This window comes from Anticarsia gemmatalis, chromosome 24 (assembly GCF_050436995.1).
Source record: "Anticarsia gemmatalis isolate Benzon Research Colony breed Stoneville strain chromosome 24, ilAntGemm2 primary, whole genome shotgun sequence".
NCBI classification, from domain to species: Eukaryota; Metazoa; Arthropoda; class Insecta; order Lepidoptera; family Erebidae; genus Anticarsia; species Anticarsia gemmatalis.
Genome location: NC_134768.1, coordinates 3477858 through 3491566, shown reverse-complemented (window position 1 = coordinate 3491566; position 13709 = coordinate 3477858). Strand labels below are relative to the sequence as shown.

Genomic DNA, 13709 nt, shown 5'->3' with positions numbered 1-13709 from the left:
CGCGTAATGTCAGAAAAGATTGCTGTGCTGACGCTGACGTTGGCACTACTGTCAATGTTCAAACTTCCGGTTTGAAGAAACGCTGCATTTTGCTGGGTTTTTAGCGTTTCTTGTATCAGTTCTGACCTTTCTAATGCAAAATGGATTGGCAATTAACATGCCGAGTATGTCTGGAAAGCGGGGACATGGTTTCCCTCTTTGATTGGGACGAAAATAATGAACAACTTGGAGACAAGTACACCTTCTGTTGTGGCGTGGAGGTACGTAAAAATTACCACACCAAAATGGTTGCGATGGCCACCCTATTTGATTTTTTACTACAATAATGTTGCTATATTGGTTTATTTGTAGATTTTGTAGCTAATTTGTGATTTTTTGCTGACATCCCAGGAGTAACAACAACAAAGTTGGACATGATTATTTGAATTATAAATGAATGCTACGTAATTTTTTATTTTAGGTGACCAAAAATGACAATTTGCCGACGCTTATTTGCCTGCATTGTGTCGATCGGCTAACATTCGCATACGAATTCAAGCAGCAATGTGTAACATCTAACGAAACATTAAAAGAATGCTTAGACGAGTTCAAGAAGAGTAATGAAATTGTGTCGGGCGGCAACTCGTCCAAAGGTCAGTCGTAATAATATATAATATTTTATTCATTATCGCGTCACTGTAAATTTTTCCCGCCATAATCTCCAAGAATGTCTCCTCAGTGTTGCATTCCTTAAATATTATTTTCCTAGACATAAAAACTTAAATTAATTATTGTAATCCCTCCTGCTGAACAGCTGAAACAGAGACTATCACCATAAAGCAAGAGAATGGTTTACTCCTTCAATATGAGTTGCCCGTTGAGCATGATCCGCAAGGACAGTGGACTAGGACTCTTGTGAAGACTCCAAGCAGTGCGGTGGTGACTAAAGCCCCTGGCCCGAGGAAGAGAGGTCGGCCTAGGAAGTACCCTAATGAACAGGGACAGATTGGTAAGCTCTTTTGTTGTCAGATATTAGAATTTCAAACAATAAACCTGGAGAACAAAGCCTTGAGAGGAAATGATATAGAATTGACCCCTTTCTCACCCCTAATTAAATCATGTTGGTTAATACCGTTTAAAATGTTTTTACAAACCAAACTTTACTTTCAAAATAACCTAAAATGTACCAATTTTGTACTTCAGAACTGTCTCCATATCAGCGGAAGAAGCCTAAGAGTCAAGACAAAGAGCCGGAAGCTCTTACCACACTCCTTGCAACTGGTTCATTGGACTTAAAGCAAGAACCAGAGGAAGAAGATGCATTCGGCAATGGTGAGTCTTTATCATAGATATACAAGCAAATAACGAGAATACTACTGATAACTTCTTTTAATTATAACTTTATAGTTTTACAAAAAAATAATGTGAATAAACTGTTTAATACTAACAGCAATTGATGAAGAAAACTGCCTGTATTCCTATTCCTATTTATATTTTCTATTGAAGGTGAACTTTTAATTGGTTTCAGACTACAGTGTTGCTGATGATGATCCCGACTTCATACCTGGGGGAGATGAGCCTGAATCTGAACCTGAAATTAAGGAGACAGTAAGTATACACTATAATATAATTTATGTACTATAATATACAAGGGATTCTGGTGTCAGTTAATGCTTTGCTGACACTTTGACCATAATCCCCTTTGTACATAATTATTACTAACTGAGCAATGTCATAATTATGTGCAGACACATTCCCGCAAGAGGGGCAGGCCGCGCAAGGGCATGGAGCCTAAGGTCAAACCGAAAACGGAGGACGGCGAAGACATGCTCCTGAAGGAAACCATCCTGGCTTTCTCAGAGCCCATTCCGGAACATATACTGCACCCCAAGCCAAAGAAGAAGAACAATAATAAGAAGCGATACATTTATGAGAAGACGTAAGTATTACACTACAATCAGCTCATACATAATGTTGTCCCACTGCTGGGAAACGTGTCCTTCAAGAATGAGGGAGGAGTCTACTTCTAGGTCTTGACTCCACAATGCAGGCCAAGTGCTATTTGGGAACATGCACACAAAACATCTTAAACCTACTTTTGAATTATGCAAAAGTATTTTAGAGTACGAAGGCGAAGACCGATGCACGAATAGTCTTTGTTCCATAGAAGCGGCCAGTATTGTACAGACAAAATTTTATAGTTAAACTATAAAATAAACAAGTAGAAAATACTAAGTGCCCTCCATGTGTCAACCAAATTGCCACATATTGTAATTTTAGTTTCCTTTTAAGAACCATTAAATTACTATCTTTGTTATTTCTGCATATTTATAAATATAACCCATTAATGTCCCACTGCTGGGCAAGGGTCTCATCCCGTATGGAAGGAGGGGTTAGGCATTCAGTCTGCATATTTATTAATTATAAAAATATTGTCATTTTGTTTGTCAACAGTCATACTTGCGAGACTTGCGGCGCCTCATTCACCTCCAACGCATCGCTCCAAGCTCACATCAGGCGACATCTCGGCATCAAACCATTTGTATGCAGGTATGTTCATCATAATCTCTTATTTTTGGTTAACTTTTTTTTAAACTACCTCCATGAATAATTAAATTATTTTGGTGGTACAAGATTTTATGTTTTTTTTTTATACATCTTTAAGACTTAAGATGTCATTTATTAATTTAATGTGTATAATGTACCTTATTTGTTCTTTTATTTTTATCATGACATTTTTCTTTTATTTTTTTTATTAATTTGGTGCACCCGAGTTAGTTAAATATATACGGGGATAATGTTGTCAGCTACACATATGCAATGCAATGCATTTTTGTTAAAAAAAAAGTGTGTAACTGTTTGTTTTACCTAAATATACAAATAATTGAAAACAAGCAGCTAAGAACTATATGCGCTCAATGAAATAAAGTATGTGCTTAAGACTTCGGCTGAATAATTTATGTCAGCCATTTAAAATAATTAAATTAAACATAGAGAATCATATTATTTCTTCAATTTGTTTCCTGATCTGCCATTTTCTTTAATTTCGACATTAATTTTTATTTGTCGTCATGTTACCTTCATGTATTCAACGAGATATGGGTGCCGGTGGGTTCTTTTCCTTTTTTTTTATTTTGTTTTTATATGAAAAATACAAACTTATCCAAAAAGTACTGGTCTATCCTACTAGTTCCGTTGAATTGTCTCGTGGCGGGACAACTGGCATTATTTTGTCTCAGTTGTCTCGTGACGCGACAACTGACAGTATCTTGTCGTAGTTGCCCCGTGGCGAGACAAATGACACTGTTTTCGTGACAGCTGTTCCGTTGCAAAATATCATGGGACTGATGAGACAGACGCAAGGGTCTAACTCTCATGTCGCATTGAGTAGTTATGGGACAAATGTTACTGGTACTTTGTATCAAATGCCTATGGCAGAGTGCCGCTATATTTTAGTGCCAATAGTCCCATTGCGGCAATATCATGGGACTACTGAAATAGCAGCACTCCACTATAACCATTTGATACAAAGTACCATGTATTTTTGTGCCATAACTACTCAATGAAACAAGTGCGTTGACCCTTGCGTCTGTCTCTCTAGTTCCAAGAATACTGCAATGAGATTACTGTCACCAAAACATTGTGACTTGTCCGGACGGGACATCTGGGACAAAACAGTGACACTTGTCTCGCCACAGGACAACTGAGACAAAATAGTGTCCGTTGTCCCGTCACGGGACAACTCAACGAGACTAGTAGAATAGACCTTAAAAAAACACCTGCGCCCATAAGAACGGCCGTTCGGACTCACTGTAAAATAAAAATAAAAAAACTATCATGTTAGAACGCACCCGCACCCGTCACTCGTTCAAATACTACAATAAAATAAAAAAAACTAACAAAATAAAAATAAACTGCTATTAATAACAGGTTATATAAAAAGCTGTTATTTATCGTCGTTAATGTTGTTGGTAGTGTGTGCGGGTACGCGTGCGTTCTGAACATGGAGCTGCGGCGGCACATGATGCGCCACACGGGCGTGAGGCCCTACAAGTGTAGGGTTTGTGACCGACGCTTCGGAGACTTCGGAAGCAGGCAGAAGCATGAGAGGCGAGTTTAGACAGATTCGGACGCTATTTTGGAACTGTTTAATGACATTTACAATAGCATATTCATTAAAGCCGTGGTGTTAACTATTACGCTGCCGGCAACCCACTTACCCCCAGTTTCTGAGTACATTTAGTGGTAGTTTATCTATTCAATAGCGTTTTTATTTGTATGAGTTATGACGCTATTGAATAGATAAACTACCGTTAAATGTACCTCAGAAACCGGGGGATAATGAGTTCTAAACGCCCGTTAAAGTTGGTGACAGCGAAAAGTGTTAAAGAAATTTGATTTTCGAATTGTGCTTGTCGTTAAACAGTCCAAAAAAGCGATTATTTCTAAAAAGTACGCCACAAAACAGTGAGTCCGAGTTCCGAACGGCAGTTCTTCGTAGAAACATGAAAGGTAACATATTGGTTTTGGAAAAACTTATACAAAAGGGTCCTTAAAAGTAATACCTTTTGTAAGCTTTTTTCTTTGACGAAATCACTATAACCCATACTACATAACTGGGTACTGGTTGGGTTAGTGTTTGCGGGTTCGCGAGCGTGATGCGCGAGGCACTGAAGCGCCACATGCAGCGCCACACCGGCGAGCGTCCCTACAAGTGCCGCATCTGCGACCGACGGTTCGGAGACTACGGCACTCGGCAGAAACATGAGAGGTAACCACTAAACAGTGAACATTACTCTAGGTTTAGTACATAGTAGTACTGATACTGGTCCATAGATGGCGCTGTAGTGATGGGAAGTTATTACTCTCGATGGTAAGAATGAGAAGAACTGAAAAAATGAAAGTTCGAGAGTCTGATAAACAGGTCAGTATTTAATAAAATCTATTATTTATCCAATCAGTTATTACCTTACCTGGAATGATGTTCTATGTAAATGGTGAATACCTTCGTATAACTTATAATTTTCTACACATTTATGGTAATGGAATAAATGTTTGATTTATTTGGATCCTGAATCCTAAAACAACGTGTTTATATGGAAACTGAAAAAATATTGTTAGTTTAATTTTTTTTGACTGTTGGACGCCACAGAAAAGCGCCATTACTAATCGTATATTTTTGTAACAGGTTGCATATGGGTGTCCGACCGTACCAATGCTCACTTTGCGGCAAGTCCTTCACGTACTCGTATGTGCTGGCCAACCACATGCTCACACACACTGGCGAGAAGAAATATTCGTAAGTATACACTCATATTATTATACCAACTGCTAGAATATAGGATCTTTTACTTTGTTACAATCAGGCACATAACCGAACTCTAGGCTACTATTGAAAATATCAAATACTAGCTGACCCGCGCAACTTCGTTTGCGTCACATAAAAGAGAATGGGTCAGAATTTTCCACGTTTTTGTAACACTTATTACTGTTACTCTGCTCCTATTGGTCGAAGCGCGATGATAGAAAATATGTTTTTTTTTTCACGAAAAATATTCTCAAAATTATTTATATCTCATAATATAACGAAGTCGCGCTAAGGCATATCCGCCATTAAAACAGTTGCCATGACAACGGAATTTTGTTATTTCAATGTCATTATAATATTGACTATTCGCGACTTCGTTCGCCACTTGAATTTTCCCGGGAAATGCGTAATTTTCCCGGGGTAAAAAGTAGCCTATGTCCTTTCTCGGGTATCAAAATATCTCCATACCAAATTTCATACAAATTGCTTCAGTAGTTTAGGCGTGATTGAGTAGCAGACAGACAGACAGACAGACAGAGTTACTTTCGCATTTATAATATTAGTATGGATAAATAAGAATAGACTAATAGCACTTTAATCCTCTCTCAATCAGCAGTCGTATACAATACTGACCGCGCCAGTAGTCAAAAATACGTATTGATGGAAATGTTAGAAAAGAAAAATTTTAATTCTTATCGCTGTAGTTTTTATAGTGTACGACACACATGTTTCACAGATTTTCGAGGTTTTAGTATAAATAATCATTAGTTTACCATTTAAAGTCAAAATATCACTAGCACAAAGCAATTACTTACAAATTTTATCACTACAGTTGCGGCCCATGCAACAAGAAGTTCACCAAAGCGCACCACCTGAAGTACCACAACAAGGTGCACCACAAGGAGCTGTACATGCAGCAGCAGATGGAGCTGGAGTCCAAGAAGGTGCGCCAGCAGATCAACGTGGCCGGCCTCTCCGGCGTCATCTCCGGGCAGATCGTTGACGGCACGCTGCAACTTATACATGCCACTTCTGAAGGTAATAATATATACTCAACGTAGAACCAAGACAGAATGTAAAGTTATCAAAATATATATGAACAGATAAATGTGTTGCATAATCGATTTTGTGATCTTTGATGTATCGTTGACCGCACGCTGCAACTTATACATGCCACTTCTGAAGGTTATATACTTGATACAAAACAAACACAGACTGTAAAGGTATCCATTTTTTTAGAGCAAAGAAAATCGGTAGGATAAATGAGCCACTTAATCGATTTTGCGATCTGTTATGTGAAAACAACATATACAATATTATCTCTATAAATATAAATTACGATACCTGAGAGAGAATAGATAAGATGCCTCTTAGACACAATAAAGTTCGTGAGGGAATGAAAACTCCCCAACCCGCAATTGGCTAGCAGTGGCCTGTCCATCATATCGAAGGAATCCCTTGGCCAGCTTGGGTTAAATTTATGTTAATTTCTTATTTAATATGTATATTAATGTTACACTAGAAACGCGAAAGAATTTCGTATAATCGATTTAAGAACTATAAATGTAAGAGTTATATAAAACTTACCATGGTATTTTCTGATTAGATGGAGAAGTGCAAGAGGCGCAGATGCAAGTGGTGGAAGAACAAGAAGAGGGTGGTGATGATTCAGAAAAGGAGACAGATCGAGCCGTTGCCGGCATGCAAGCAGTAAGTACTTAGACAAATCACTGTAATTTTTTTGTATATAGGGATAAAATTATCCCATGTGATAAACATGATAATAAAATATGATGTGAAATAAGTATTTCATCAAAATAAGTATTTTTATGACGTAAAGTTGTAACAAACATAATGGATAGAGGTTACTCATTCCTACTTAAACTCAGAAGTTATTAAACTGCTATTAAAAAGATTGTAGATGGCAACACTAGCAACCTAGATCAAGTATTGCCAATTAAAAAATCATTTTACAATGTAATTTTGTTTTCAGGTCGTATTAGACACAGACTTTTGTATGGAGGAAGACGATAAAGGACAGTAAGCTAAAAAATAAAACAAAGCTTGATACCAACGTATTTAATCATAAGCCTTGTTAATGACAATTTATCAAATAAATATTTAAATGTAACTTTAGAAAGATTGCTGAAAGAAAGCGTTATAATAGACTGAGGTTTAGGTAAGAGTATGTTTAAAACAATGGCTGGTAGTAATCTTTCTACAGTTATTCAATGAAGTATTTCTCTATGTGTGTAGGAAAACTTATAATAATCTGAAATATATCACTTGTGTAAATGTAGCATGAAATCATAATGAGTTATACATAGTATTTGCTTCCTGACTTTACTTAGATTCCTGCAACAGGAATTGATTTCACCCAAAATGTTTACGCGGTATTTTTTCGTTTAGATTAAGTTCTCTGTTTTAGACTTCCATACCCGCACTTTTTACTTATTTTGAAACTTAAACTGTATCTTAAAGGATAAAAATCCATATGAATTTATTGTATTTAAGTTCCAAAATGACTAAAAAGTCAATGTATTAAAATTGTAAATATATTTTTCTATTTCGCCTTTTATGTATAAGTAAGTCTAAGTAGAATCATAGATACTATGATTCCAGTTCTACTGCATTATATTTGTAACGGAACGTAAGTTATGCTTCTGAATAGACAGATGGAGTTGTTTTGGCTCGTAATATTTGAGTTATTTTAATAATTAGGTTAATAAAAAATAAATTACCTGTGAATCTTTGGCTCAAATCACACCGGGACGGTAGCGGCCCCTGAGACCGTGCGCGACCGTCAGCGATGTACAGGATATTGCCGCTAAAAGGGCGTTTACTTGTACCATTCACGAGTTTCTGAAGACATTTTGTCCTCATTTGAATAAAACTTAGAATTATTCAAGTATGAAACTGCCATCTCAGTGTGATTTGAACCTTTGCGTAGTTTTTAGTGATGCTCTTGATGTTATTTGACTATTTATTTCTTATATAAGCTCTGTGTCTACTTATAAATATGATTATTATTTGTACTCAGAACTACTCAACCTGTATTGTTATTCTTAAAAAGTAGCCACGTTTGAAGTAATACATAAGATATATACACTTTAGTAAACTGGTGACCTCTAGGGCGCATTTACCGATTTGGATTTACTTGATAGGTACGATTCAGACCAACCGGCTAGCGTCGGCCCGCATCGGAACGGAGCCGTACGCGTGCCGCGGCAGCCGAACGTGTGCCGCGGCAGCCGAACGCGTCCGCCGGAGCTGTACCGCTACTGCGGTATGCGTACGGCTGCCGCGGTAGCCGTACGCGTGCCGCGGCAGCCGACAGCGTCCGCTGGAATCCAATCATATGTTTGGACTAAAGAAATTAGTGTTTCTTCCGTATCCATTTTTGATTTTAATATGTTAACTGTCGCTTGAAGAACACAACTTCAATGATTCGCTAGTTGCTGCACCGTAATCTCCGTTCGTATTTCACGACGCACAGCTGACCGGCTCCGAACGGACCCGACGGCAGCCGATTGGGTGTGCGTTCGCGCAGCGGAATGTTGTTGAATTTAAAGATATTAATTATGCAGATATTTAGTGTATGACGTCGTATAATTGTGTATGGTAAAAAAAAAATTGTGTACGCAGCCATTGTGGAGAAATTCACCAAAAACTGATTCCGCTGGGCGAACGTTGTCCTGGCGGAACTTATTTTAATCCATAGACTTTAGAAGAAAAGAGGTGTGTCCAAAAATTAGTGTGTATTTGTGTGTAATTGTGTATGTATGAATAAATTGAGTGCATGCATAAACTTCGGAGAAATTCAAGTTTCCGCTACGCGAACGTTTGGCCATTAGCTAGTTTTCATATAAAGCGCTTACATAGAGAGCTGTAGATTTTTACATACGTTGTTTTGAATTTGTTTATATTTGTTTAAAAAACAGATTTAGAAAAAATCGTAGGGCTTAAAAGATAAAAATATAAACGTAAAATACACTTAATAGGTCTTAGTTCTTAAAGTATGCACTTTGGGGTCTAGATTTTCACGTTTATACAAACCTTGTAAGTATCTGAAACATGTTGCCAAGTATCAATGATGTTCCGTTAGTAATTAAAGAGTTAAAGGACAATTTTACCATGAATAGATCACTGTTTACAAAACAGTCAAATATCACGACGTTCTAAAGGAATTGCATGGTAAAATGTATGCCAAAAATTAGTTTATTCATTCAACTATTCACATGCAAAATTTCATGTCATTAAATTTAGTAATTAAAGAAATCAATTAAAATACTGACGAAGCATCGAAAACCTACATAACCCGACCAAGTTCGGATAGCTACAAAAATGCGGCCCAGCCATATATCTAAGAGACGTTCTTAACCTTCCAATATAGTATTTACTAATATGGTACAGTTCCGTACACAAGCGTTAGGAAAAAATAAAACAATTGCATTTCTTGAATTAAAAATATTTTTTTAATAATAACCCAACTATCTACGATAAAAACAAATCTTCAATTAACAAGTACTTTTCTATTTAAATATCCGTGTACAAAAATTTTTTTTATTAAGTACATACTTAATTATGTTTCATTACACACTTAAATAAGTAATTATAATAACGTTAACAAACGCTTGCAACGACAGCAATAAACTTAAATTTGTTTTAACTAACATAGGTTTAATAAACGATTATGAATATAAGGGTAAGTAAAATATTTAGAGCTTCAATAATAAAATCACAGATTAACAATCTCAGATCACATAACTAGACTATTCAGTTGTTTAGGTTTGAGAGTCTGCCTAATATAAAAATAAATCAACATTTAAAAAGTACTTATAAAATAAGAAAGGTATTTACAACTCAATACCAATTATTAAATGAGTAGCAAATACAGAAAAAGACCTCAACATTTTTAAGTATAATGTACACTAGCTTAAAAAAAAATCACTGATTAACAATCACAGATCACATAACTAGACTATTCAGTTGTTTAGATTTGATCAACATATGACCTTTAAATTATATCGAAACAACAATTGTGTTATCACCTATACCAATTCAATACCGGTATTATACGGTAAATTTTGGGATGTTACCTAAATATATTGCATGGACGCTTTTTTGTAGCTATCCGAACTTGGTCGGGTTATGTAGGTTTTCGATGCTTCGTCAGTATTTTAATTGATTTCTTTAATTACTAAATTTAATGACATGAAATTTTGCATGTGAATAGTTGAATGAATAAACTAATTTTTGGCATACATTTTACCATGCAATTCCTTTAGAACGTCGTGATATTTGACTGTTTTGTAAACAGTGATCTATTCATGGTAAAATTGTCCTTTAACTCTTTAATTACTAACGGAACATCATTGATACTTGGCAACATGTTTCAGATACTTACAAGGTTTGTATAAACATGAAAATCTAGACCCCAAAGTGCATACTTTAAGAACTAAGACCTATTAAGTGTATTTTACGTTTATATTTTTATCTTTTAAGCCCTACGATTTTTTCTAAATCTGTTTTTTAAACAAATATAAACAAATTCAAAACAACGTATGTAAAAATCTACAGCTCTCTATGTAAGCGCTTTATATGAAAACTAGCTAATGGCCAAACGTTCGCGTAGCGGAAACTTGAATTTCTCCGAAGTTTATGCATGCACTCAATTTATTCATACATACACAATTACACACAAATACACACTAATTTTTGGACACACCTCTTTTCTTCTAAAGTCTATGGATTAAAATAAGTTCCGCCAGGACAACGTTCGCCCAGCGGAATCAGTTTTTGGTGAATTTCTCCACAATGGCTGCGTACACAATTTTTTTTTTACCATACACAATTATACGACGTCATACACTAAATATCTGCATAATTAATATCTTTAAATTCAACAACATTCCGCTGCGCGAACGCACACGCCGATTGGATGCCGACGGCGCCGTTCGGAGCCGGTCGGGGCCGGTCGGAGCCGGTCGGGGCCGGTCGGAGCCGGTCGGGGCCGGTCGGCCGTCGCGACAGGTCGCGACGCGTCGCGGGATGCCGACGGAGATAGCTATGCGTAAGTTGCTTGCAAATATGAACTGTATTTACTGTTGATACAATTCAATGTTCTTTACCGCATTGTAAAATGCCGCCCGGCCCGGCCCGACGCGAGCCGGTTGGTCTGAATCGTACCATAATCACCGTAATCACAGCTTTTTATCTAATAAAATAGCGAGTAGGAATCTGTTGATGAAATACTACTGTACTGTAACTGTCTAATAAACGTCATGTAATTTCTGATTAGTTGCACATTGGCTTTTTCAAAGTGACAAAACCTTATGTCTAACCAGAGCTTACACAGCGTTGGGCAAGACAGTAACAGAAATAGCACACACCGTAGTACCACAGTTACAGTTTTGAGTTAAATAATATAATAATGTAGGTAGATATAAAGACACTTTTTTTCGTAATTAATAAATGATTGATTAACATCTAGATTACTTAGGTCCAGCGGAAACCAGCAGAAGTGCGACAAAGGTACGGATAATAAATCGAATTGAAATAAATCTTAACTTCTACCTCATGACGATTAAAACTAGAACTGAAGATTAAAATGCGGTGGAATTTCGTTCAGCTGCTATGTTTTCAAGTACATGTTAGAGCAAGTGATAATTACTTCTAATACACACATAACTTCGAAAAGTCAATAGCCGCGTACTGACTGACCGAGCGGCCTCGCAAGGCAACATCTCGGTCCCGCTCATTTCGATTTGAAAGAAAAGAGACCCAGATATTGCCTCGCGAGGTTGCTCGGTTAGTCAGTACGCGGCTATTGGCGTGTTGCCTCGGGTTCGAACCATCGACCACTTGCGTGGTAGGTACCAAGGTAGTTCAAGATACCAACTTATACCACTCGGCTATCACTGCTATAGGTTAATTTTAAATTGATTTATTCTCAGTATCTTCGCCGCGCCTTCACTGGTTTGCGTTAGGCCTTAAAGATAACACAAATAAATACGTTTTTAACGGGTTTATGCGTAATCTGATATATTTGTATATTAACCAAATTATAAGTAAATTAAAATACATGTAATGTATTCACAGTAGTAGGTTGCAATAATAACATATTTACTCGTATTATTGCAGTTTGTAGATTCACATTGACTGGTTTTAAAAATATGCAAGCTATGTAGATGAATGTATTCAAATCAGCTCTTACATATCGCCGGTGGTACAGAAATATATAGTATTAAACTCCTTATGTATCAAATACTACCTTATGTTATAACAATTTTATTATACTTAGTTATAATTTATTATACATTTATTTTTACTCTGATGTAATATTTGACTTGATTTGTTTATAGCGCATGTTATCAATCGCATCGCGAGCCCACTACAAACCCTAACAAATGAATTCATCATTGTCGTATTTATTAAAATCTTATCATCAACTTTCTTGGCATAATAAATAGCAAAATAAATTCCTCAGTGTATTTCAAGACGTTACTTTGATTCACATGAACATTTTTTAAAGACAACGTTATCAGTATTTTATATTTTTTATCTACGGCGATATGTGACAGTACCAACAAAACCTAATTTAGTTATTAAGCATCTAGAAGCTATGCAAATGATGTGGTTAAATTTATTGTTCACAACACGATATGTTTATATGTTATGCGTACGTAGCGGATATCGGAATAAAGATGAAGATCATGGAACAAGCATTTTGTTTTATTTATTACTTCTTACAACATATTAAAAGTTATTCAGGGTAAGCGTATCTTAGGCGGGCCATCACCGGCTGGAACGCGGAGTACATCCTATTGGAGGTACCGCGTTAGGTTTTTAGTCGGTATGTAAAAATCAAGCAGGAACGTCTTGCTGGCGGGAGAGCCCGACAGTCCCCCACTCCCTCCCTGAAATGCAGTAGTGCATTTTTGTGACGCAAAAAAATTAAGCTTTCTATAGTTGATAAGAGTTATATAAATAATGTACAAACATACCTATGTAGTAGCATTAGTAAAAAAGGTAAGCGAAGACTTAAACACTATTTGAGATAATCGCATAAAATCCATCTAAGTGCTGTCGTCCCTCGAAAGCATCTGTAATTTCTCGCTAAAAAGCTTTAAAAAGTTTTCCGATAAAAATAAAATGGCTGGGAATTGCAGAGCGCGGGAAATGTGGAAAAATAAAATACTAATGAAAACGACACGGGCTCAAGTGGGGAGTGTTTCTGCATTTTTTGTGGTCAACATCAAGTTGGGAGTTTTATCAACTCTTTGTAGGACGAGGGCTGATAAAAAATGCTGTTGCAAGTGGCAAGTATGTATTTGTGAGACACAGTCAATCTGCAAAATAAAAGTTGTCTGTAAGTGAGAAGGTGGCAATAGGGGGCTTGATATGTGTTTCTACAATAGAG

The 13709-nt window shown here is 36.6% G+C and overlaps 1 protein-coding gene across 2 annotated transcripts; it reads left to right on the top strand.

Annotated features, from left to right (window-relative positions):
* Positions 1 to 41: 41 nt before the first annotated feature.
* LOC142983467 (uncharacterized) lies at positions 42 to 13012 on the top strand. Of its 2 annotated transcripts, none has more exons than XM_076130366.1 (12): positions 42 to 260; positions 461 to 632; positions 794 to 988; positions 1183 to 1311; positions 1508 to 1587; positions 1728 to 1918; positions 2434 to 2529; positions 4616 to 4750; positions 5168 to 5278; positions 6120 to 6325; positions 6894 to 6997; positions 7281 to 13012. In XM_076130366.1, exons 1-12 carry the CDS (start codon positions 141 to 143, stop codon positions 7329 to 7331), a joined length of 1590 nt encoding a protein of 529 aa, XP_075986481.1. In that variant the 5' UTR covers positions 42 to 140; the 3' UTR covers positions 7332 to 13012. The 2 variants fall into 2 exon arrangements, with proteins under 2 accessions (XP_075986481.1, XP_075986482.1); XM_076130367.1 differs by lacking the exon at positions 4616 to 4750 and adding an exon at positions 3955 to 4089.
* The last annotated feature ends 697 nt before the right edge of the window (positions 13013 to 13709 follow it).

Coding starts and splice junctions, on each gene's coding strand:
- LOC142983467 (XM_076130366.1), top strand. CDS start 141: ATGGATTGGCAATTAACATGCCGAGTATGTCTGGAAAGCGGGGACATG. Junction 1,588..1,727: donor AACCTGAAATTAAGGAGACA/GTAAGTATACAC, acceptor AATTATGTGCAG/ACACATTCCCGCAAGAGGGG. Junction 6,998..7,280: donor CCGTTGCCGGCATGCAAGCA/GTAAGTACTTAG, acceptor TTTTGTTTTCAG/GTCGTATTAGACACAGACTT.